Source organism: Paralichthys olivaceus, chromosome 11 (assembly GCF_024713975.1).
Source record: "Paralichthys olivaceus isolate ysfri-2021 chromosome 11, ASM2471397v2, whole genome shotgun sequence".
NCBI lineage: Eukaryota > Metazoa > Chordata > Actinopteri > Pleuronectiformes > Paralichthyidae > Paralichthys > Paralichthys olivaceus.
Window position 1 is genome coordinate 9473557 of NC_091103.1, and position 27274 is coordinate 9500830.

The 27274-nt window shown below is 41.4% G+C and overlaps 1 protein-coding gene across 6 annotated transcripts; it reads right to left on the reverse strand.

The window, feature by feature from the left end:
- Window positions 1-50: 50 nt before the first annotated feature.
- sacs (sacsin molecular chaperone) lies at window positions 51-26890 on the reverse strand. 6 transcript variants are annotated; one of them, XM_069534091.1, is made up of 11 exons: window positions 25031-26890; window positions 21848-21954; window positions 20670-20820; window positions 18222-18312; window positions 18059-18144; window positions 17313-17424; window positions 16876-17022; window positions 14869-16354; window positions 14596-14687; window positions 13778-13804; window positions 51-12950 (listed from the first exon to the last, which is right to left on the reverse strand). In XM_069534091.1, the coding sequence occupies exons 2-11, from the start codon at window positions 21868-21870 to the stop codon at window positions 1408-1410; spliced, it is 13758 nt and encodes a 4585-aa protein (XP_069390192.1). In that variant the 5' UTR covers window positions 21871-21954; window positions 25031-26890; the 3' UTR covers window positions 51-1407. The 6 variants fall into 6 exon arrangements, with proteins under 6 accessions (XP_069390192.1, XP_069390191.1, XP_069390190.1 ...); XM_069534090.1 differs by having other exon boundaries at window positions 21848-21957; XM_069534089.1 differs by lacking the exon at window positions 25031-26890 and adding an exon at window positions 22174-22499.
- Between the last annotated feature and the right edge of the window lie 384 nt (window positions 26891-27274).

The window sequence follows — 27274 nt, forward strand, 5'->3', positions numbered from 1 at the left end:
GAAATTCAAAGTGCCAAAATTGTTGAAATCACAGACAAGACTGCACATTCTTTTGGTCAATGTCCCTTCTTTTATAAATCTACAAACAAATACTGACACCATGTATTTATGAGGCCTTCCTGTGACACAGTGTACATTAACATGTATGATGCACAAGGTTCTCCAAGGTGGTTTATTCAAAGAGACGTCCTCAGCTGAGTCACCGAAACCTTGAGGTGTAGAAAACTAAAACAACAATTATGTTTCAAAATAACAAGATGTGGTCAGTATGTGTATTGTCCTTCAAATAAAATGGAAACAAGCTGTAAAAAACACAAGCACCACGGTCCGGTGCTGTTCTGTGTTCCTTAAACCAGAAAAATTTAAATGACCAAAAACGTATAAACACAGTTTCATGCTGACAAAAGTTAACATGTTGAGGGTTGTGCCCAGATTATAGCCTATGTATGGCTCTTTATTTTATCACACTGTTCTACTGACTATTCACAAACATCGCTGAAATAAAAAAACCTTTTGAGAACTGCTTCCTCTACAACTGTAGGGCCCAAGGGTACATGTGGTTCTTATGAACAATAAATCAAAACAGTCACGAGGGGTTAGTGTATGGAGAACAACTAATATTTAACATAGCCATTATAAAACATATTTCTCTTAAAACATAATTGCAATAAAGTAACAGTAAGAGTTTTCCATTCACAGTTGAAATCTCCCAAATTTGCTGGGGCGATACAAGCGCTGTACAAGTGCAAGTGTGAATACATGAGGAGTTTCAAAAAAGTGCTTCGTCCATTAACAAGTGAACGGCTATGTTACAGAAAATTTACAAATGTACAGAAATAATATGAAATGAACCTTTAAAAAAAAAGAACATTTATAAACATGATTGCCTTGCAAATAGGACATGTTGCCTGACAGTAATTGCAGTATTGACAGTTTGAGTTGCTCTATTTCTTCATCACAAGCGCAACCTTTAAATACACTCGACTGGTTGTCTGCAGCAAGAAAATATATTTTTATATATGTTTTATAAAAGATAAAGTAAAAAAAGCAGCAAATATTTTAATAGAACTCATCATAACTTGAAGCAAATAGATCTAGTATATGGGGACTTTGGTAAACAAACATTTATACAGCATATGCAGATTTTTTCACCTATTACAGCCAATCTATAGAGTAACAGCTGAATGGGGTATGGTAGCCAGCAGCCACACAGTTCTTTACTATGCATGGGCCACAGTACCGTCATCACAGGTAGAAACTGCATATGTACCATAAGCTGCCAGCTGGATTCTTCAGTTTTTATTCTATGAGATAAAAATGATCTGTATTGCAGACAGCCAAGGGTTTCCTCTATACCAGAGAGGATCTATGCATACTGTTTTTTCACTGTTATCTTTTACAACAGTGCTATATTTTTTGCTGCACAAAGGTTTCAAGCTTTATGATAATCCGTGCGGTACATTCCATCACTCTCATTGCCACCTCTGATGTGTATCTGTCATTAGGAATCTGTGGAAAAGGCAGGAGATCGGGGTAGCGAGTTCTGAGACTGTCCACGCCATATCCCTCCAGGATCTGCACATCGTTAGCAAGGCCTGTTAACTGGGTGTTGTACTCCTCCACTTTTTGAGCCAGAGCAGTAGGTTTCACATCTTTGTCTGACTTTCCTCTGACTGCATAGTCCGCAGCTATCAGTGCAAGTTTTGTGGCAAGGTAGCATTTGAAACAAACCCACTCGTTGGCATTTTTATGAAGATCATTGCGAGCAGCAGAGTAGTTTGCTCTGGCCTGCCTCAGCCACCTGCGGGCTTCCACAGGGTTTCCAACTGTCTTGAAAGTTGGGGGCACAAAGAAACGATGAGAGTGTGATGAACCTGCATAGTTATAATGTTCCCTGAAATGCTGCCTTTCTGACTTGTGACTTGTTGCTTCTTGGTTCCATGATGAATAAAACCTTTGAAATGAGAACTTCTCTGAATGGAAGCGGGTTGATGATGTGGAGAAGGATCTCCTGGAAGCTCTGTCTGTATTTTGCTGATCGGCCAAAGTCTGTTTCTCCATTCTGCTGATCTCACTCTGCAAGTGCTTGAAGACTTCGTTTGCAACATCCAGGTTCTCAGCATTTTTGTCTGGATGCCACTTGAGATATAATCTGCGTATTATCTTCTTTCTCTCTGTTTCAGGAAGCTTCCAAGCTTGTTCAATTACCGAGGTCACTTCTTTCAGAATCTCAGGTAATGCATTAAGCTTGATCTTTTTTGGTGATTGTTTTTGAGGGGGTCTGAGGTTTTCCTTGCCAGCAAAAAGAGGAGGGGTCATTCGTACACCAGTAGAACGACTGTCCGGGCTTGTAGGAGTAGATGGAGCAGTGGTGTCCCGAACATGGGTGCTCTCATCTTGTCTTGAAAATTTGTACAAGTCAAGGGAACTGACTATTTTGTATTCACTGTATCCAATGTCGATCTGGAAGCATTTTCCAAGGAAAACTGTGTTTTCCTCCTCTTCTCTTTCTACTTCTTGAACAATGATGGCGTATGTATATGTAGGCTGGTAGGACCCATATATGTCTCCTCCCTCTGAGTCTACAAGGTAACCCACATATTCTCCTGGATAGAATACATTCATTGGGTCCATGAGAAGTGTGTGATGTATCTCAGCTGGTATGGGGGTTCCTGGAAGGGGGAGCTCAAGTTTTGAAGGCTCTGTTGCATCGTACTTAACACCGAGGCTGTCCAGCTTCTCTGTAATTCTGTAGATGTCATTGCAGCCCAACATGGCGATCAGATAGGATGTGTCAGAAATCAAATTGTCTGTGGCAGACTTTAATGTCATAGCCAATGCTAGGAGAAAATTTATGTCTTTGCTGTCTGAATGCTGGATGTAGAGGTGAATCACAGCTGTCCCGTACCTCTTGAGGAAGGCAAGAGTTTCACTGCGGCTGTGTGGGATGGGACTACATCCTTTCACTCTTAATGTTGTCTGGAGTTTCTCAAAACAAGATACTTTGAGTCCTTCACAAAGTGCTTTGCAGAGACGTATGGCTTTTTCCTCATTCACAAGGTATGCATTGTCATTCTCATGTTTCATTATTCGGATTAGTCCTGTGATAAATTGCTCAGATGATAGCAACAGCTGAAGACGGCCTTGAAGTGAGCAAAGAGCTCCAAACTGGCACATTCTTGGAGAATCCTCATCGAGTTGCTCCTCAAGAATGCTACTTAAAAGTCTAGGCCTTAGTTTCTGTGGAAGTAGCATGATCAGCTTTGTGTGGAAGGCGTGATCTTTGCCCAGATAGCACTGGCTCATGTCCACAAGCATCTGAACTCCAACGTTACCCTGAATCCTGCTTTTAAAGTGTGGTGCATCATCAAACACTAAACTGTTGGATTTTGCTAATCTACCATCATGGCTTGGCAAATAAAACAACAAATCTCTGAGATTCTCTAGGTCTTTGCGGATTTCCACTGGATCATTATGGAGCGACTTAAACAATCCTGAAACAACCCTTTTCACAGTTCTCATTTCATTTGGGTCGAGCTGCTTGCCCTCTGAGTTTCTGAAAATTCGCCAGAGCACTTCAACATACTGTTTAGTTGACACAACATCTTCTGTGCCAAGGAGTTTGAAGAGTTGATGAAAGGTACCAAGCTCTAGAGGCAATTTGTACAAGTAGGGTTTGAAATCAGATTCGTTGTCCAAATTGATGACAACCTCTTCAGGTTTCAGCAATTTCCAGCCATCCTCAACCATGACAAAGTTTACCCCACGCAGCTGGAAACGGAAATCTCTTTTATCTGCATTGAGGAACTCATAGGTGGACCTTAAAACCTTGTTCCTGGTTTTCACCATTTCATCATCTGGACTGGATACGTTGCAGATGTTCTTGCAGTTGCTTATTACTTTCTCCAACGGTGGGTCCAGACTAACAGCTAACATGTTCAGCACCTGGTCAAGTTGTTCCTGTCCAGCAACAGTGCTCCCTTCCTGGTCCTTTATGCTTGATGGTGTGGCTTTCTCTGGTAGAATTGGGCAGGATGTCCAAAGCAAGTGTATAACATCTGTTTGCTTGAATTTTGGATTTACCTGAGAGCCACTGAAACGAATCAGAGGAAGTGTGCCACTCGTCTCTTGGTACTGCGAATGAAGCTTGACAAGTTCTTTGGGCGCTCTCTCAGGACACAGGAATGGTATCATTGAAAGCTCTTTGAGAAAAGCACCCTGGAACAGGTCTGTCCTCTCTTTGAAAATATGGTTCAAGAGAACATCGACAATGGTTTGCACTTTTTCTTTTGTCCAGCTTTCTGTCTGGGATTTTATGCTGACCTCTTTTGCAAACTGGAGGACTTGCTGCTGGGAAATGTCATGTTTGAGACCAATATTTCTCAGAAAGGTGATCCATGAAGAGAGCAACAACGTTCCATTCTTTGGTTTTGATACTTGCTCGACTTTCTTGAAAAAGTCACTTGGTATGAAAGATTTTGCAGGTAGCATAACTTCAAATACCTTCACAGTCTCATCAGAGAAGAACTTGGTTGGCCTGAGTCTGTTTGCGTAGTCATAGATGAATGACAGTCCCTCCAGTTTCTCATAGAGCTCATCTTTTATCTTGCATGATTCTTCCATTGACAAAAGTGTCTCCTTCAAGTAGACAATGTGTTCAACTTTGGCATCATAGGAAAAACTCTCAAACTTTGGCAGGAGATGTTGAAGGTAGATTTCCATGTCATCAATTGGCAAACAGCCAAGAAAGCTGTACAGGTCTTTCAGCTGTGGACTGTCAGCAAGAAAGGAAAAGGAGGATGTGTGAGCCCATTTGTCAATGTCTGCAGTAGGAATGCCTTTTGCAAGTATGTAGTTTGCTCCATAGCTTGCAATGCTGATGTATTTCCCGCTAACTGATTTAAAGCATGGGAGGAGTTTTAGACTCTGCACATCCTGCTGTGTGAGGTTAGCTAGGTTGCAGTTGAAATACAACAGAAGGGCCTCAAAGTCTGTGTCGGTCAGGTTTGCTGCTTTGAATGCAGATGTCTGAATCATGTACTCCACAGCTTTCAGAATACTTGATGGACTTTCAATATTCGCTGTGTGCTGTGCCAGAAAAGGCATGATGGGATTCTCTTTGACACAGATTTTGTTCACTCCAAGCTGAATGCATCCTGCTTTCATTAGGGTGTGAAATACTTTGTCATTTTGGCCATGTGGAAATATTGCTATGTTCATCAAACTCAGAGGTAAAAGCACATCATGCTCAGGGATAACTATCTTTTCTCTTGCCATGAATTTGATTCCAGGGAGCAAAGCCCAGTCTTTGAGAATGTCAAGAATTGTGTCAAAACTCGCTTTGTCTGTGTGATCCTCCTTAACAGCAATATTCTCACTGATGAAGTTCCACACATTCTTTAGCCAAGACTCACTTGGAAAGGTGTCTCTCCACTTCACAGGGATCCTTGTTCGATACTCTCTTGGAAGAACGGACCCCAATAGGTCACCAAAGCTGCTGATGTCAAAAATCTTTGCTGCTCCTGCCTTCAACAGCGTGTCACTGTACCTGATGTACAATGGATTCATGAACATTTCTTTCCTTGCTGAAATTAGCTCATGATGTGATGTCAGGAACTTTGGTCTCTTGGTTTCAAATACCTGAAGCATGTTGTCCATTGTTATCAACAGAGGCAGCCCCTCAATTTTGACTTCATTTACTTCGATGTCTTTGAAGCAGTAGTCAAACAGGAGCTTCAGGCTATGAACTAGCTTGTAGTTGGACTGTTGGAGACGGCAGGGGAGTTTTCCAACATGGCAAGATGTATCTGGTGACGAGAAAGTGTGGAGAAAGTTGCAGACATCCTCTGGTGTTACATAACTGACTGGTATCCCTGCATCCTCCAGACACAGGTAGAGATTTGCAGTCTCATCACAGCTGTGAACCAGGTTGAAACCAATATCCAGAAGCAGCGTTTTCAGCCTGTACACATTTTCTGCCACAGACTTCCTCGAGGTGATGTTATACTCTGTGTTTTTCAAGTGCTGAAGCTCATCTTGTAGCAGATTGTCAAAAAAGGCTCTTCCTTTGTTTGCTGTGGATGTATTTACCCATGAAATGTAAATGACAGAGTGCATGTCTGAATTGTCACTTTGTGCTGCTCTGACTACGGGAAGTAGACGCTTCAGGTCGGCATGAATACAGTTGTACACCGCTTTGACAAGGCAATACCAGTCTGGCTGTATATCAATTCTGTTGGCTGGGAAGAAGAACAGATATTTTCGCAGCGTATCTTTAACAACATGAAGTGGAGTTCCTTGGATTACGGTCATGGTGGGATCAGGGCCTGGGAAGTATCGACGCTTAAGCTGAATCAGCAGCTCCACACAGGCAGGGGATATCAGTGATGTCATCATATTATTATTCCAGTCACTCCTCACCCCAACTCCATTGTCATCTCTCCATAGGTTTCTTCTGGCAGAGTCCAGAGCAAAGTGACCATTTACATGAAATGGTAATCCAGTCTCCAGTGAAAGGGGCAGAAAGCAGAAGGCTCTGTGAGGTTTCTTGTAGTTGTGGCTTATGCATGCAGCTACCCCTCCACGTGGAAACAGAGTTATGTCTTCGTTTTTATGAGCTGAGATCACACTCTTAGAGACATTTTCAATGTTAGGGAACCCCGATCGGTTACAGATCATCCATGTAGTCAAATTTCCATCAGTGTCCTGTATGTCCATTGTGTAGGTGATCTGTTGCACTGGGATAGCAGTGAGCTGCTTCTTTTTGGTCACACTGTCAATGACTGAGGCATGAAACTGTTTGCGTTTCAGCCGATCACCATCTGTTATTTTGGCGGTCACAGAATAAAGGACTTTGAGTTCTCCTGATGCATTATCAATTTCACAGATGGATATTTTCTCCATGTGGTTGAGGAACATCAGAAGCTCTGCACCGTCAGATTTTAGCTTATCCAAAAGGTTTTGTACCATTCTGTCTGATGCAGGGACTGAACTGATCTCTGAGGTTTTTGCCATATCCTTAGAGCGAATGGGGAATCTGAACATTGTGCTACGTTCCAACTTAAAATGAACTCCTAAGTAAAGGCTTAAGACATCTGAAAACTGAGATCTGAAGTCAGAGTCCAAGTCTCTAAACATTCTTCCAGGACTCACAGATGTAGCCCCAGGTGCATACTGTGCATGAGGATCAAATATGCACAGAATGTCATTGTTTGAGATGAAGGAAGGGCAGTCAGTGATGTGATAGACCGAGTTGAATCCTATGCCATATTGACCAGTTTTGCCTGGATTGGCCTCTTTTGTTCCTCTTCCAAGATTCTGTATGCCTCTGACATCATCCTCTGTGAAAGGCTGGTTGTTATACACACAGAGTGCAGGGCCTTGCATCCGGATCCATTTATCATCGAATATTCTATCTGTTGGGTGTGTCCTGGGATCAAACACGAAGTAAATTTCAGTAGCTTTGGCATCATCTGCATTTTGAAGCAGCTCTTTTAGCATTTCTTTTTCTGATGGATAGGCATTGAGAATGCTTTTAATTCTGCTTGTGAGTTTTTCTTTCTGTCCAAACTCACTCCCAAGTGGAGAGAAACAGACATTTGAAGCATACCTCTCCAAGGCTTTGTGACGTTTAGGGACTGCCCCTAGTTTCACAGCAACCTCTCTTGGAATATCCCCGTGACAGTATTTCACAGAAGAGTCTCTGACTTTGATCCAAGGGCAGTCATTGTAGCATAGTGATTTTGATTGCTGCAATGTCAGATTGGAGTCAGGCAACATAATCCCACCATAATTTGCCTGGCAGTATTCTTGGTTCTTGTCTCGTATCAAGCTCCATATCCCTTCACTGATTATCCTGCGACACAACTGGAAATTATCCTCAGTGAGTGCCCTTCGGCCACATTCCTGCTTCACAGTTTCAAGAACTGCTGAGAAATCCTCAACTGAAAAATTTGGCTGTACCCCAACATTTTCAAATAGCTCACGACAGCTGTTTCTGTATTTGTTTGGGAGCTGATAAAGATGTGGGGCTGCATCAAAATTCAGGTGGAATGCAACTTTGGAGGGATTGACATACGTGTTCTCCACCAGGATGGAGTTGAATGCTTTCAGTTCCTCTGTTATTTGTCCTTTGTCATTCTCATCCTGTAGCATTTCTTCATGTAGATACTTATAACAAGCATTTGTTATATTTTCCTGATACAGTGTGACACCATCAAATGATTGAGACAGTTTCTTGAGCTGACTGATGACCAGGCCAATTGATGGTTTCCTTATTAGACAAAGACAGTCTTTTACAGCCAATGACATCGCACCACAGCCTTTGAAAGATGGAGAATTTTCATTGAGGATTGGCTTCATCAGACACACTGTGTCCTGATGTTCAGTTGTGAAGAGTTCTCCAGCAGAGAACATTGTTGTTGGGGAAAAGTTATTCCCATGCCATGGTAGTGAGAACCCTGCAGGTCTTGTCAGAAATGGAAGGAACTTGATTTCCTGTAGCTTTTCTAAGAGATCAGCTGCTGGTGCATCTCTCATCTTTAGTTTCTCATCAATCAGACTGAGAAGGATACTGCTACGGAAGCATGCAGCTGCATGATCACTTTCATTAAGATGGATTACAGATTGAGCACGTTCAATCAGGTCTTCCCAGCACAGATCATCCTTTACCATGCCTAACTGGACTAGTTTCACTAAACATACAGGGTTTAGGTAGTCCTTAGAAGTCCCTTCAGGAAATCTTCCATCATCTGTGCTGTAGAGTTTAGCAACTCTTCCTTCTGGGTGAATAAGTCTGGAAGGCAAAACCAGTTCCTTATTGGGGCCAGAGCATGGAATACAAGGAGTAACCCGGAGGATAGATGCAAAATCTTCCAGTTTCTCATTCAAGACATAATGCATCAGGGGATCGCGAAGCTCTCTGTCAATTCCCTGGATGTGAGGGAAAAAGACATCTGAAAAGAACTGCTTCTCTGTCAGGGTGTTTTCCATCAACTTCCCCTTACATCCAGCATCATCAAATCCCTCCTTCACCCAGTCAGGCAGCTCAACAGCACAGAGGTTTTGTGACCCACTTTTCTTGAGGTATTTCAGGAATATCTTGAAAGCAGCAGGACCAATGTCTGGCCTACAGAGTAAGGCATCATCAAGAAATCGAACGTATTTGATTGACACCCAGGTGTTTCCATCTGAGAAAACCTTTGCATGCTCACTGTCACCTCCTTTGGCTATTTCCTGGTAGACACCCTGGCTGATCAGTGTGAAGTCATCATGCACCTGACTTGGATCCGGCCATGCTGCGTAATAGCTGTAGTTGAGCAGTTCTCCACTTTCAGCCATTGAACGTAGCATTGTGAGTGCTGCTAAATAGGCCTGGACAATAACATGTCTCATGAACACAGAATTCCATCGCCCTTTGGTGTCGGTCTTCCAGATCTCTTTGCGGTTAGAAGTCACAGCGAAGCAACCATTAATATGTATTGGAAGGCCTGTTTTGATTCTGAGAGGTAAGTAACAAAACACCTCTCCGATTGGTGTGGCATTTGTTTTCACTGTCCATTTGCGATTCTCTTCCTCTGACAGCAGAACAGCCACTCCTCCACAAGGCACTAGTCCAAGTCTTTTTCCACTATCACTGAGGGAAAACTTGAGTGCTTCAGTTACATCCATGCATGAGCAAATGAGCCAGTTAGTGACCTCGACTGCCTTTTGGGACATTTCATCTGTGAGTCTTCTTGTCTGAACCCCTTTAGCAGCCATCTCAAAGTACTGGTTAGGATCTTCCTCTGAACCTCTGAACAGTGGGGAGTGCAGGTCAACAATGCGTTTGAACACATTGTGAAACTCCTCCACCATAATGCGTATGATGCAGCCAGACTTGGGAACATCAGCGGGTACCTTGTTAGTGCTTGCTACTTTCTTCATAACCTTTGCTGCAGATTTTAGAATACTTAGGGGTCCGTATGAGGCTTTGGATGACCACACACTTTTGTTGATGGTCACAACATCTTGTGCTCCAGCTGGATTTGGTTCTTCATATTTCAGGTATTTCAAGACCATACTTCCAACATGCTGTGTGAACAGAATGAACCGATGGCCACAAATGCTGAACTCATCAACCAGGGAATAGATGTCTGTGGTGTTGTAGTACAGACTGCTGATTTCACTTACAGAGGATTCCTGCTCTGTTCTGAATGGAAGCCTGAACAATGTACCATTGTATTTGTATGGGGAGTCCTGGGCTAGAGGAAGCTGGCAGTTGAAGACATTAATGAAAGGTTTGAACTGATTGGGGAATTTTCTCAGCCTTTTCTGCTGCTTGCTCCAGTTGATTTTGATCCCTGGATTAGACCTGTCTCTGATGTGCTTGCTGATGTGATTGATGTTTGGATCGAACATGATCATGAACTCTCTGCTCATGATGATGGGGATGTCAGTGATGTGATAAACTGAGTTGAAGCCCAAGCCAAACTTGCCGACTTTGTCTGCTTCACATCTCTTTATTGATCCACCCAATCTTGTGATATTCAGAAAGTCTGTGTCTGAAAATACAGAGTTGTTGAAAGACCACAAAGAGGGCCCATGACAAACAATCATGCCAGGGTCAAGGAGATTCTCTCGGATGTCAGCGTTTTTTCTCATGTCAATGAGGAAACTGCACTCTGTTGCACTTGCATCATCAGCATTCTGGAGGAGCTCTTTGAAAATGTCTGCTACAGAAGGATATTCCTCCAAGATGTTCTTTATTCTTACTGTTAGAGGTTCTCGTTGGCCTGACTGTTCAAAGCCAAGGTTCTCTGGGTTTATTAGCCTTGTGCTCAAACATGGCACCTTTAGCCACTCTGCAGTTTTCATTGGGATATCATCGTGGACTAATATAATGGGCTCTGATGCATCCTCAAGTAAATCATTCAAATCATCAACCTTGATGTCACAATAGGTGCATTCATGAATGGGCTTCATGGCTAATTTACTTGGGTCCTTGTAACAAAGAATTGGCACATGCATGTTGGTATCTACAGTTATCTGACTGTTGTACAGCCATCTCAGGATGTTGATCAGAAGTAAGATATCATGTTTGCTTTCCTCCTTTGTAATCTCTCCCTTACATCTTTGTTGGATGGTGCTGATGACTTCAAACACATGGCTTGGGACAACTTCTTCAACTGACCCACAAAACTTGAAAAGCTTGTGAAACTTTCGTATTGTCTTTGGCAGGGAGTACAGGTAAGGCTGCAAGTCTAGATCGGGGAGAGGTTTTAGGACCGTTTGGCCAGGGGATGAGAATGTCTTCCCAGTCCACACCCAATCAAAAGGCAGTGATTTCATAGCTTCTCTTGCATCCTCAAGATGAGCCTGCATAAAGGCATAAATCTCAAACAGGATCTGCTGAAACTGATACCAATCCTCTGTGGTGAATGCTTGAGATTTATGCCAGTCATTCACTGCTTTCAGGTGTTGCAATACCTGATCTACCTGTGGCTCAACAGTTAGTTTCAGTGCCTTCTTCATACCTGCAGAGGTGTGTTCAACCAGTGCTACTGAAGATCCCACAAGCACTGCATGGGATATATCACACATCTCTGAAAAAGAGCAGATATTGAGAGTATCTCCAACCCAGGCGAGGGATTTAGGGTAAGTTAGAGGTCTTTCCTTGCAGACAGGTACCCATTTCCATTTTAGCAATGATTTCTGAGCATCAGCTGATTTTACCAGCTTGGTTTGTCTGTTTAATATCTGCAGAAGAGTTTTTGCTTTTTTGATTATGAAATCCCACTCTAGTTCATCACTGCTTTGTAACTCCTCTATTTTCTTTGCCACACGGAGTACATCTTTTTCACTGAGCTGCACTTCATTTCTTAGTCCCAGCTGTCTGAGTGAATGAAGAAGATCGGGGGAGGATGTGAATGTACTTGTGGGAAACCTGGTTTCCTCTTCCATGTAGAACAGATTCTGCAGAATTTCCAGGTCAGGATCAAAAAGATCAGAGGCTTTGACTGAATTTCCACAAGGCAGCTGAATGAATTTTAGAGCAGAAAGCCATCCAATCACAAATGAATTTTCATTCTTTAAAAATGCCAGATTTTTGAGTGCCCAAAGCATGATTTGACATATCTCATCCGTTGTGTAGAAGCCCTTCTCTAGATCCTGAATAATTATTTTCAAGCATTCCGTTGTTTTCACCTGTTCCACATTTAGCATCTTGATGAGGCGGATTGATTCTTCATCACAGCATCCCACAAGATTTACAGATAATTTCACATCTGGTGGGTATTTGGCTCTGTGATGTAAAGCTCTAGCTCCTCTCAGGGATGTGAATGCTGAGGTCCCTTCAGAGCGGGTCCCCACTTTCTCAAAGATGGAAAGTTCAAGCAGGGTATGTTTTTCCTTCTCTGTAATGTCAGACAGCCCTGCAAGAAAGTTTCTGAGTGCAATCTTCTCATCGACCGAGAAAGAAGCGACTTGGCTGTATAATCGCTGTGTGGCCAATCTGTTCATTATTTGTAAGAGCACACTAGGAGAGGAAGGATGGATGTACCGCTTTAGCTGAGGGTGCTGCAAGCATGAATCCAGCTTTTTTATCACTACTCCTCCAAGCCTTTCCATGATGTCAATAAGGTTTTCAGAAAGTGTTGCCTCTTTCTCATCCACAAGGATTATGGGGGATGGAGTTTTGAGACGTAGAAGCTTAACTGTGTCCATGTTTTCATCAAGTGGCACACATGGGATCAATGGCATGTCTTCAAAGGTACTTAGATCATCAGCAAAATGTATGTAGAGATGTTTCCAGATAATCTTCAGCCAGGAAAGTGTAGGATGCTTCAACTCTCTGTTTCCAGGTTCCCATGTGACAATGAAGTCTCTCGTTGGCCAGGCTGATGACAGGATCTCCTTGATGAGTCGAGCTGATCGTTCAGGATTCAGCACCTGTAGCTGAGTGCAGGCTCTTCCTGTTTGAATAACAAGGAAAAATTCAAGTTATGTAATTTTCCTTGATTATTTTTGATGTAGAAGTTACTAAATGCTATCTCTCAAAGTTAAAATTAAATTATCTGGGGGGTAATTGGTCTTAAATTTGCTATAACTAAAATAGTTATTAGTAGTTATACTCAACATTTAGAATTGCGGCAAAACTGCAGCACAAATTGCTGATATAAACCATGCAATCACACTTACATAAACCATGTTGTGCACACACACACCTACAGTTTGTTAAATTTGCACAAAAACCACGAGACCTTTATAAAATAAGTCCAAATGATGGTGAATTAACAGGTTCATTTACAGGCTGGAATTATACCAAATCTAAACATGTGAGATGTTGTTTTGGTACTTCAGTCTGTGAGAGTTATCTGACTGTTGTAACCATGGTGCTCTTTCACAGCAATGCATTCGTTTTAGAGCCTGACCGATTATTCATTTGGCTGATAAAACATTGGCCGATATGAGCCTTTCTCAGATAAATCAGTTTTAGAGTTTATGTTTACTCATGTACGTCGTTACAAAAACTTTTATCTTACAGAATAATCGTTTCAGAAAAATTGTGTTTATTTTCTTTATTCAAGTTCTATATATTTAAGTTGTATTTGTATTTTGTTTTTATTCATATTTATTTATAACAAAGTAAATGTGTCATAATCACTGCCATTTGTTTTTACAGCCAAAATATCGGTGTATTGAAATTTTTTCATATCGGTATCAGCATCAGTCAGGCTCTAAATAGTTTCAAGAGAAAGAGAAAAGGAATTGATATCAAACACATTTTTGAAATACCTACCTGAGCACCCCCAAAGATACTGTTGCACTGTAATTCAAGTGACACATTTTAGAGACCTGAGATTGATTTGACCTTGTTCATCTTAATTGTATAAAAATCTTTTCCACTGAAGATATTTGCACTTGTTATAATCAGTAAAACACAACATTAATGATGGCTGTGTTCCACTGATGCAGTAATTGGAAAATAGATGTGGGTAGTGGTGCTCTAACATCATCAGCAGCGTTGGGCCCACTGCAGGGACTAGAATAAAGATTTCTAATGGAAGCTAATGAAAGTTGAACTACTGTAGACACTGCAGAGTGACAATGCAACATTCAGCAACTAGATAAAAATGTTAATGAAATGCAGGGCTTTACAGAAAATCAGACAGAAAAAATTGTTTCACGTTATGTTACATTATAATAGTCCCTGTCTCTTAAATTTTGGTTTCAGATGACCTCTGTCTAGCTCACAGCCCTCTTATCATAATCATGGCTGAGTGTGCAGTGAGGACAGTCAGGTTCTGATCTCATGAACTGAGTGAAACATTTGGCACAAAAATAACTGTTCCATGAAACAGCATGATCACGCTCTCCTTTCTGTCTCTGGCTCCTAAATTATCTATCAGCAGCGTACCAGATTTAATGCCCTGCTGGCACTGCAGGAGTAAGATGACACAGCACAACTATAATATGGCTGAACTCACATGAACCACATAGTCATCATGTGGACTGAGGACCTTTCAGTTTGTTTTATAGTTCTGTCAGACATTTAACATGTTTCAGTCTACTATAAATCATACTTTGAATAGATTACATGTAAATATGTTGTGTTACCTCTGGTTTTGGCTGCTTTCTTCAAACAGTCCATTACTGAGGGTTTAATGCTCTCCAATATGAACCGACACTCCAGTCCAGGATACAGAACCCTTAGGACAAATAACACTGTCAACAATGATTTTATGTAAAAGAGACAATACTCATAATACTGAAATGATAATCAACTGTAGACCAAGTGTCCATGAAAAACAATTATTTCATATTACTTTCATATTTCATCATTTTCATAATTATTTAAGGGTAAAAGGAAAATCTAAATTTGATCTCTACCTGGGGAATTCTTCAGATGCAATGTAAATGGCATCCTTATCCGTGACAGAAGATGAAAATGTTGTAAAGGTCTCATCTTGCCTTGGTAGGAGATCCAGTCCTATTAGATCACTGTAGTTACCATCACTAAGCACGAACTCCAGCAGCAGCAGCTTCTCCTGTGAGGGACCTTTGTGTTTGAACTTCCTGATCACCTGCCGCAACAACGATGGGGTCACCTTCCTCACGTCAGTGGACTCCGCCATGTGGGCAGCCAAAACAGACTCCACGGCAGCTGGCACTTTTGCCACGTGCATTCCTGAGCTTTGGAGGTAGTTGATCACAGTCTCTGCAATGTCCTCGTCTGCGTCCAGCTCTGAGAACACAGTCTGGTCCACCCGGATCCAGCTCTCACTGAGGGAATAGATGACTTCCTGCTGCAGCAAGTCATGAAACAGCGGCTGAAGTATAGGTTTCCAGCGGGACTTGACCTGCTTAGGGTTTGGCCAGGCCTCGTAGGTCCCTGTGGGGGACAATGGAAAGTCTTGGTCCTTTTTTGTCTGTACCCTTCTGATAGTCTCTGTGATGAGTGTGAAGTAAGCCTTAGGGATGACAGTGATTATAAGCAGCTCATTCCACAGAGCAGCTGGATCCCTCCACTGGTCCACTTCCCGCCACTTGATACTTCTACGGTTGTCTGTGAGACCGAAGAAGCCACTGACATGAACTGGAAGCCCTGTCTCACTCTCCTCCCCAGGGGGAAGTGGAAGGAAACAAAAAGCCCGTCCTGAGAAACCAGATGTGGCACCTACGTCGTCTCTGTTTATCAGAGTAAGAGGCAGGGCGATTCCAATGGTGGGCATGAACTTCAAATCATCTGCCAGAGAGTCCAGCTCGGCACACATTCCTCTCCCCCCTACTCCATTACAAACTAGCCAAGTTGTTCTGTGAGTCTCTTTAGCTTTTTCATCCTGAGTCTCGATGTTGACCTGGTAAGTGACACATGTGATGGTAGAATTGGGGACACCGTTGTTGTAGCTGTCTATAGCCTGACCCAGAGTCTTAAGTGCGTTTGGTCTTTCTAACTTATCATCAGTATTTTCTGAGGCTGTTACCTGAAACAACATGCGTTCTGTACCGTCTGATTCACGCACGTGCAGGGAGATCCTCTGAACGCTTTTGAGGAAGAGGACCACTGTGTCTGCATCTGCTTTGAAAGACTCAAAGAGCTCTAAAATCTTTTCTTTGTTGTAAATGTTGCCACTGAGCTGGGAGGGCTTCATGCGGAGGGGGAAGCGAAACAGCGTTCCTGGAAAGCTGCCATCCTGAATGGTTTTCTCGGAGCTCCCAAACATCCCAGTGTAGGGAGCAAACTGGTCAGCTAGCTCTGTGATCTCCTTAATGTCCTTCTTCAGGTTCCAACACTGTCCAGACTCATTCACTCCAAACAGAGTCTGATGAGGATCCAGCATGGCAATCTGGTCTCCACTGAATATACTGGGAGCATCTAAGATATTGAGAGGAAAAACACAAAACTATGAATAAATATACACAAACGTTGATCAGCTGCCCAGTACAACCAAAGCCTGACCCACTAGCCACTGTGTAACTTTAATGACAGTTTAGGTTGAGGGCGTTGCTTAAAGGTAAGATAGGGGTGTTGAGGAAGGTAAAAGTTTTGTAATTAACAAGTAAATGGTCACAACCTCCATCTACTTTTTTGCAGCAAATTATAATGTCAAAGCTGACTTTTGACCTATATAAAATATAATCACTTTACAATTTTCTTCTGTTATACATTTGATCTCAATTAGCATATGAATTCTTGACCTTGAACTTTGAGACCTCTTTTGTGCCAGATGTAATGAAATTCCCTCTCTTCCTGATATACATGTATATCCTCACAAGAATCAGTTGTGAACATTTGAGCTGAATTTGAAGAAATTCCCTCAAGGGGGTTCTACTAACTATTTACTTTCTACTTCTACTTTCTACTCTAATATTAGCATATGAAGACAAGTTTCAAACCTGTAATATGATACACAGAGTTGAATCCAATCCCAAACCGTCCCACTTTCAAAGGATCCTCTCTCTTCCTGCTCCTTGCAATCTCCTGAATCCCATTCCAGTCTTCCACAGTGAACACAGCATCATTGTAGACATACAGTGCTGATGCTGCAATCAGATCAGCATATATAAGTTAAAACATTCCAAAAATACATATTTGGCAGATGTAAAATAATTTAGTAAAGGCAATAATGCATTTTAATACTCCCAGCAACAAAGTTGTTTTTTCCCTGTTGACAGGGAGGTCAGAGCAGAGGATCAGCTACAGAGCAGCTGCTCCATGACACTTAAGCAGGACAGAAACCTGCCAACACAAAGGCCTGAACGTATGCTCCCCAATTTAAAGCACTGTGTTACTGGGTTATCCCGCTCTGCTTAAATAGTAACTGACTACTAACCTTGATGCTGTGCCATGTCAGGTGACCACAGCGACTCCACTCCATACTCTGTCTCATCATACATGAACTTGACTTCTGTGGCTCCAGCATCCTCTGCATTTTGAATCAACTCCTTCAAAATAGAATAAGGCAAATACATGCATTTACGAAGGCCGGACTTTAACAGTGAAAGTACACAATAATGTTAGTTTAATTGATGGATGCTTTTATCCAGAAAGCTTCAGAATGAAACGAGAGCATTATAAGAAGGGATGGCCTAAGGGATACCTCAACTCTTTACACTTGCAATGTTGCAGCCATGTAGGGTAATATAGCTGGTGCCAGTATATACAGCCAAAATAAAACCATTCTCTTTGTTTTTGTACAAGCTTGACAAACTTTGTAATTTCAAATTCCATGACGTTGTATCTGTGTTATTGCCTGAACGTAGCCCTCCCGGGAAAACTGCCTGTCAATCTGCGTCTCTCTGGTGAGCTCACATAAAACAAGACAGAACTAAGAGAATTATGGACGAAAGCTATATCACATTTTCCTGTTTGTGCTTATTATACCAATGACTACTTAGGAATAGAAGCCACAAGTTAACTGTAAGTATTATCCATCAGTGTGGGGTTAAATAAGTGACTTCATAAAATGTTTTTATATAACACTGACCTAATATGGCAAATAACATTAATCATGAATTAACTTTTTGGGATGCTAAATATAATTAAATCAGCAAAAACATAGTGTAGCCTGGCCCTTACCTTCAGAATCTGTCCACCTTCGGGATACCGCCTCAGAATATCTTTCAAGAATTCAACCAGTGGTGGCGTAGTCTGTCCAAACCTCCCTGCAAAAGCAGAAACAGGTAAGCTTCATTGTTGTAAGAACTGGTTTATTGCAGAGATGCAATGGTTTTATTCATACCTCCCCCTTTAAGGCCTCCTCCCTCCAATGTGATAGATACTTCTGGGATTCCTTTGGGCACCAGGGTCCCGATCTGCACACTGTCATCCAGCTAGAATGGGTTGTTAAGGAGACAGAGCATTTTTGAAAAAGGTTATATAGAAAAATGATAAAGAAATCTCCTCAAATAATTAAAGAAACTAAATCAAGTACAGTTAATCAAAAAAAGGTTTTAAGGGACTATAAATTAGTTCATGGAAGGAAAATGCTTTGAATTTTGTGGAACAAAAATGCCCTCTATTAAGTGTTTTATTACTCATTGCATTCATAAAACATTTTAAAAGCCCTGTCATTTTCATAAGAACTATTAACAGACTTGTAGTTATCCGGCCGTAAAGATTCATGCATCATCACTCTCTCTCCCCAACTACCATTAAATCTTTTGGGCAGTGTAACGGCAAACATTACTGTGATCTACTCTCTCTTGGTGCATCTTACAGAATCGATGTAGAGGGGAGTCGGCACAGGGCCTGATACTGCTGCTGCATGAGGTTTTCAAGGTGACACTGCGACCCACTGCACACAGCAGTCTTTGCACATCAGCACGCTGTCTGGCAAACCTTCAGCCATCAACCTCATCACTATCACTGCACAGTGCAATGATCATCTGAACAAGTCAAGATTAAGAAGTATATTTCCTATTAATATTCCACATGGGAGCATATAAAGGGCTTGTACAGGAAATATACAGTTGAAGTGATAGAGTTCTTCACACTTTCGAGTGCAGATACCCAAACCAGGATACCAAAATCAGACAAAAAGATGTTGAAATTATATTAAGGTTAAATGTTTAATACTGCATGTGCCTGTATTCGGGGAAAACATGAGAATCGGGTCTGGTTCAGACACAAAAAACAGAAGCTTGGATAGGTCTCTTTCAGGCTCGGACAGAACAATGTTGAAAATATTCTTGGTTCAAGAAAATGAGAGAGACTTAAATGTTGTTAGGTTTAAGCTGCACTTTAGATCCTTCTAATAAAGAGTGTTTTCTCCTAACAAAGATGTATGTACAGCATTACGATTGCTTAAAGTATTTTTTCCTCAATTTGGCTTCTAGGCTGAATGTTTTACTGCATTTGAGGGCACCCACCAATCGTTTTCAATGAATCATGCTTGTGAAACTCACAGAGAAGCAAATCTTTCCTCTCAGTTTCTCCAAAAACGTATACCACTCCTCTGGTAAGTACAGTGTCTGGCTAGTGCCTCATCCATCAGACTGCTGCACAGTTTCATTGCATCGGAGATTACAGGACTACAATGTGAAATCTAAACTTACATTTAAGAGGAAGAAAGGGAAATCTGTGTCATACATTCTTTACAGGAAAACATTTCACATTACAATACTCAGTACAGGATTTAAGACTTAAATCTGACTCTCTGGAATGTGGGACCTGACCTTGTAGTGTATGTGCTATTCATTTGTGGGTGTAGCTTGCAGCTAATTTTTGCATATGAGATCAGGGGGCAGCCAAGCACTGACCACCACCTGGTGCTGTCCATCAGCTACGCCCCAAGTCACGGGGTCAACTCCAGTCATGTTGGCCCATACACAGCCATCACAAACTAACAAAAAAAAGAGTCCTACAGCACATTAATCTGCCACAAACAATTTATCAGGAACACTTGAAACTTAAACTGCTACTGATGCATCTATTTTGGTCAAAAATATGTTTATCACATGACAGATAATCAGCACCTTAAATCATCGAACTAAAAAAGTAAGTCAGTAAAATATTGCATTGTTTAATAGTGTGTCTATGAAGTGCACACACTTAAGCTCATATCGGATTGCATTGCATGGGTGGGTGGGTAGGTAGATCATAGCCATAAATTAATTGCCATAGGATCGATAATAGATTTAATTAATTCCTCATAAAGATGAAAAAAAATAATACTTACAATGGAGGCTCAAAGTATTTCTAACAGTGAAGACACTGTTATCAGTTTAAGTGAATGTCACCAGTGACTTCATTTATCCTGCAGTTATGGCACAGGGTCATTGAAACAAGCTTCCTCTCTTCTGCTGCTGCTGCTGCTGCTGCTGTGACAATTATCCACCCTCAAATTAAGAGACCTCTGTTGTTCTTGAGACAGAACCACCCACAGAGCAGCAGACTAACAAGTTAAAATGGACCCAACAAGTATCCAAAACTGAGATAAGAAAAACAAACTAAACATTATGTTTATAAAAGAAAGTAAAAATAATAAATCTGTGCAATGGAACACAGAAACACATTTAGTGTAATAAGATCCTTACAATATGTAAGAGTTTCAGGGAAAGAGTACTTAGTAATACTCAAACCAGACTTCCTCAGTTTTGACTTTGCAAACATTACATTTTGTACATTTCAATACTACTTTTACCCTGCTGTAACAAACAAACAAACAAACAAACAAACAAACACTCACCACTCTCCCATTGTGGGTCAGTCGCTGCTCTTTAACCGGGAGATCTGTCTCCTCGTAGAGCAACTGTTTGACCTCTCGAACAGATGTGAGGGGGGAGACCTGGTAGGACCTCAGGCCAATGTACTCATGACGGACTGTCACCCATGGCAACCTAGGAAATATAGATAAAAATCAGTTTAACGTTGGACAACATATTAAACTATTTGGGGAAATTTCCTTATAAGTTGTTGAAGATTTTTGCCTATACTTCTGATGGTGTCATCTGTGCATATGAAAAATAAAGTAATGGGCTTTAATGGTGTAGAAAAGGCATTAAATGTCCTGCTTAAATTGATTATTGATCAAGGATCAGGTTGAGGAGAAACCTGAGAATGGACACCTCACTAGGTCCATCTGTTAATGCTCCATTAGTGCCAGTTAAACATCTGCATTAATGTCTAGTTTTATTTTCAGTATACTCCTATAAAGCATTTAGCCTTATTGCACTGAAGTGCTGCAACCAATCTATCAATCAATCAAATGTTATTTGTATGGCCTAAATTCACAAATCACAGTGTGCAATAGATGTCATGTGTAACAGAGCACATCAAGGGGTGCATAATGCCGGGTGACTATCCTTAAAAACAAAAATTAAAAACCCATGATGATGTTGAAACAGTGATCACAGACTAGTTCATCCTTGAGAGAGATGTGCTATTTACCATCAGTGGACCGACCATCTCAGTCATTTGGTCACTGGTCAGTTCTCCCTCCATGATCATTCTATTACTACCGCACTCTAGAAATGGACTCCACTGCTATTTAAGGGAACAACATATGGGTTTTACTTATGTAAGTCAAACCCGTAAATTAGCCTTAGCAGCAATAAAACAAAAACATCCCTGCTTATTCAGCATCAGAGGACCGCGTGCAGCCTGGGTCCACAGTGGTGCAGTCAGTGGGGCAGGGGTGGGTGTGGCAGCCTGCACAGGATGGTTTGAAAAGCCAAAGCCCCTCAGACCACATCAAGTCCAGGACAATACATGACAGTGCAATATCCAGAATGGTAAATGTTGTTGTCCCTGTATTCTGCCTGTGGTGCAGCTGATCATCACTGTGCTGCAGGACCGCGGGGGCCTATCGGCTGCTAACACTCACAATGCTGTAGAGTTTTATTTCACAGCACACATGAAACTCACCAGGGGTCTGGACAGGTGGACATCTCGATGCGATTATGTGTCCCAGCGCAGGCACATGTCACCGGACTATCTCTGGCACCAGGCGCAGGGATACTTCACCCGGAAAACTGCTGCGGCGAAACAAGAAACCCGTTACTTGCCTAAAAAAAAGACACGACTCCTCAATATAACTATGTAGAAAACAACACAGACACACGCTCGTGTAAAAGACACATAATGACACATTAAACCCGCGTGTAGGCTGAGACCGAGGCTTTGTTTTGACCGGGTGCCGGGTGGTTAGTTTAGCCTCTTTAGGAGCGTTTATCCCGACAAACCTCACTCACTCGTGTCGGTCCGCTGCGCTCCGGTAACGGTCCCCTCGCGAACACGACTCATGTCACAACAGGTTATTGTTCCCGGTAACAACAACAACAACAATGGCCGGTGACACGACTGTTTCGGTCCAACAACATCACCGTCTCCTTCCAAGGCGATGTTCTAAGAATAATGAATTACACCGAGAGTAGCCGTGTGGCTGAGGACACGGAGCGAGAGGGTTCACTCCCCCGGTCACTTCCGCGTCGTCTTAAGTCCGCACAGCGCTCTCAGCTTACTGATGTCCCAGAGGGTTTACCTCTTCAACTAATGAACATATGTTTTCTTAAAGAGGTTTAATTTGTGGTTTACAACCCTCCGACACTGCTGTAATATTAATATGGCCCGTGAGGATGGATTCGGCTTGGTTTTGCGCACGCGTAGTGGATAATATGTGGTATCAATCACAGATTCTTGGCTAATTTAGCTATCTGTGTGTTAATGCTGTATCTGCACACTAGTGTCCACGTGAGTTTGTCTGTAGGTCTGTGCCATGTTCTGTGTTTGAGGTTAGAGAAATAGGTTGATTGGATGTCTCACCCTGACATCCACAGACTGATCTCATGATCAAACTACCTCCTGTAGCTTTTTTGGATGTGCAGGTGACTGGTGTGAGATCAGGTTGACAAATAGCCCTGCACTCAACAGCAGGATCTCTACAGGGAAGTACTATTGGTGCTTTTTGATATTATAGGCACATTAGACAATGAGATCAGGCAGGATCCAAAGTTGTTGTCATTGTTTACAAGTTTTATGCACTCCTGTAGAAATGTTGTATTGCACGAAGAAGCAGTGCACTTGCAATCTTTGTTGAAATAAATGTTAAAATAAATGTTATTACTAATCTAAGCTGTTTTATTTTTACTACATGTTATTTAAATGTGCCACCCTTCCCTAAATCTGTGCCCCAGCCTACCCCCCTCTAGACTTGCCCCTGCTGTTGAAGTCACACTGGTCTACAGAGACTGAAAATTCACAGACCTCTTGTTCCGTCTCTTTCTACAGGCCCAGTGTTCCGGAAGTAAAGCTATTGATATTTTTTCATCGACGATGATAGGTCAGTGGCAGCTGGAGCACTTCCAATGGCATCAAACCATTAGCAAGCATCTGTACTGAAAAGGTCAGATTGAATAGATTAATTATTATTAGTATATTAATTATTATTAGTATATGTTTTATCCAATTTTATTGACTCTCTTTTTTAAAGTTTTATTGTTTTTATAGCATTTCAAATCTATTTTATGGTATGTCATTGTCAGAATTCTTAATTTGCTTTGTCTATTCTTAATACATCAGTCAACTGTGAAGCACTTTGAACTGCACTAACCTGTATGAAAGGTACTACACAAATAAAGTTTGATTGAGGGCAAAATAACTGTTGAACAGTGATATGATTATTGACTGAAGCTGGAATTCAACATGCATGGAGCAGCAATAATTCAATGTGATCTTCACTCTTCTTTTTATTCTTTCTTTACTTCCTTTATTTTCTACACCAACCCCTGAGATAAATATATAGGCTGCATGGCTCTTTAATAAGGTTTGTTTAATAAATGGTATAAATATTCTGATTGGCCCATGAGAGCTCTCTGCTCTATCATTACATTAATGTTTAGGAAGCACAACTTTAATTCAAGTGATTACAAAATTGAAATTCTAATGTAAAGCAGAATTATAGAGATAGATAAACAATATATACATTTTTGTATTCCCTTATATTAAGTTGCTTGAATAAAAAGACTAAAAAAGAATTCATTAATTTACATTATTTATCTGGTGGCACCTTTAGTTTAATTTAGTTTACACTACCAATCAAAATTGCATAAATTAAATGTAAAAGTAACGGCTTATATGAAAACCACACCCAAAAGAAACAAAATGACAATATAAATAGTACAGGTTATATGCTGGTAAATAGAAAACTGCACTTGTCTTGATGGTTCCCAGTTTTATTTTACCATGTGTTCATTCTAAAGAAACATGCACATACATTAATAACAATATACCACTGTGAATAAGAACTTTCTATCAGTTCATGTGACACTGCAGGTTTTAAATCTGATCAGGGACCTTTTGCAGAGTCTGCAGTTTTTGAAAAGCCCGAGTGATTTAAGGCATTGAATTCTGGGACGTGTAGTCGACAAACCATAAAATGATCAGATGCAAGAGCACTGCAGTCAGAGATGCGCACATAGGGAGACAGGGACCAGGGACGTTAAAGGCCTGTCCTCGTCCAGCTGATCAGGTTGTTAAAGCCTATATTAGGTTAGAGCCCAGGGTCAACCTCAGATTAACACTTTTTATACTGCAGCACACAGGCCTCATCACAAACTGATGCTCTTACACAACCTGCTCTGACTTTAGCCTGACACGTAACCTCTCTGATCACACCTCTGGTGCTCCAGCTCCGTGACATCCCTTTAACAACATTCTGCTGCGTGGTGCAGGACGAGGCATCCTGCAGGGATTTCTGACAACACGGCGAAAAGTGACATCATCCCCGCGGCTCTTAGAACACAATCTGAAGCTGCTCTCAGAGGCATCGTGCTGGGATTGGAAAACACACTGATCTGTGCACCAGCCTCTGCAGGACAACAGCAGGTCTGACTGTTCACAATATCAATAGAATGAGACCAAGTAGTGGGATGTGACAATACGACAAACTTGACATAGTATTAAGATTTAATTTCCCAAAGACTAACTTCTATTAATAAAGGGGGGAAATGCAGTGTTCTATAAAACAACGTCAATGCTGAGATAGTCACATTTCGGAGAACTGTATACCGCCTCATTCATGCCGCATTGAAGAGAGAGAGGTGTACTCACAGTGGGGGGGCATCATGATGGCAGCAGCAGCATCAGTGCAGCTCCTCTGTCCTCTGCACCGCAGGGCAGCGCACTTAGTCCTTCAAACGGAAACATACACAGCATAGTATCCGACTGGAAGACTTCAGTGATGTTGATGAAATCGACCATAAGATAAGGTACCTCAGGGTCGTGGACACCTCTGGACAGTTTACTGCGGCTGTTAACGCATGCACGTCTCTTAAAGCCACAGCTGCTCCGTGAAGACCCGATGGGACACGCAGCACCAGGAAGTAGAGGCTGGACAAGAGGGTATCGAATATAATAGAACAGAATAGAAAGAGTAGAATAGAATCCACTTCACTTGAGTTGTTATAAATAAGGAATGTTATAATGATATTGCAATAAAAATGTGACATGATACTGTGCAGTAGAATAGTGTTAATCCACTAATATTGTGGGATGGATTCCTGCACTAATGTGGAATAGATTATGGAATAGATGGAAAAAATCTGGAATGGTATTGTATTAATCCACTGGTAACATGGAATAGAATGGTGTTAACCCACTAATAATATGGAATAGAATAGTGATAGTTCTTTAACAATCTGAAATTGGTGAGGTCACTTTACCTGTGTTGGTGTTAATTAACAATAATCAACGATCAATGATCAATTATCAATGGTTAATCAATCAGTGCGTCATAACCTACACCTGTTTACACAGTTCAAGGTGAGGATGCTTTACTTGTGTTGGTGTAAATAATCAATGATCAATAATCAATAATCAATAATAAATTATAGATAATCAGTAGTTAAGTAATCAGTGCTTCGTAATCTACACCTCCTTCCATACAGTTAAAGGTAAATGAGTCAACTTGTTCTAGAAAACACAAACACCCTCAATTATGCAGTAATGAAAAGCCACCATTGAACCATAACAGCATTAAACCAGTAGAGGGAGACAACAAGCTGTGACTTTTTCCTTTCCAGTCTGTGTCTGAGGGAGAAGTGACGGCTGCAGTACCATCCTCTCACCGCTAGATGTCTCACATCACTGGTCACCTGTCTACAGATTTAACCTAAACACAATGTAGACAAACACTATCAGGACACACACTGGTAGAATATGTTCATTCTAACCTCAGCTGTATTAAACTAATCTACATGATTTCATAACAAAGAACAAAACTCATAAAGGTGATGAACATTTTATGACACGTACTGACAGACCTATTAAGTCAAAATAATAGGTGTTCTCTGTTGCAAGCTGTATCAAATGAATGAAACCATTGAGGCATTAATATTTCACAACAGGTTCAGTAACAGCTAATTACATTACAAAGTAGTAACTGATTTCCTGGAATTTATATAGAACATGTCCTGACATGTACAATAATTGGCCCGTTTGCTGCAGAGCTGAACTTTTGTCCTCCGTGTCTTTGCCTCTGCTCAGACACACACTGCACTTTTCTATTTGCTAGAAGAGGATGTACTCGTGATTTTGTGTTAATGTGGCCTTTGTCAAATCAGTTGTGAGGCTGCTTCATTTGTTGGAAAATCAGCAATCATAGCAAATATTAGGAAAATATAGAAAAATGTAGCCTTTGTCATGAACTTAATTGTTTAAATAGACTGGGTATTGGTCAACTCTCCATAAAGATAATAACTGTGGCTGCTTCTTGTACATTTAGATTATAAAAGTATGTTATCTTCTTGTTTGGGATTTAACTTGGCCCCAATGTTTTCCACCATAACTTTAATAAAACAAACGTCACCAGACATGAGCTGAACTGTTTCTATGAATATGACTGAGGTGTCTTTTCTCCACCATGCAGACAAAATCAGTAACTTGACATTGAACCCTGCTCCTCTCGGCAGAGGGGTTAACAAGTCATCTGAGCTGCTGCCAATCCTGGAGCGGCACACTTACGTCATGTCATCTGGAGCTCATGGAGATGGACGCTTCCAAATCATTTCAATGTCGACCGACTCCAAATAGACAGTGAGCAGCAGACAGTAGATTAGCTTTAGATGTCATGTCACCTTTCATAAGAACAGTGTGAGGTGACTTCACAAGAGGGATTAACTTCCAATTATTCAGGAAATATCTTATTAAACTTTACAGTGTTGACTACAGGGACCATGTCAGTGACCAGTGGAGGACCCTGGGCCACAGAGAGAGAGAGAGAGAGAGAGAGAGAGAGGGTGGGGAGAGGGAGAGAGAGAGGGTGGGGAGAGAGAAGAAAAGAGTGTGTGTGTCTCT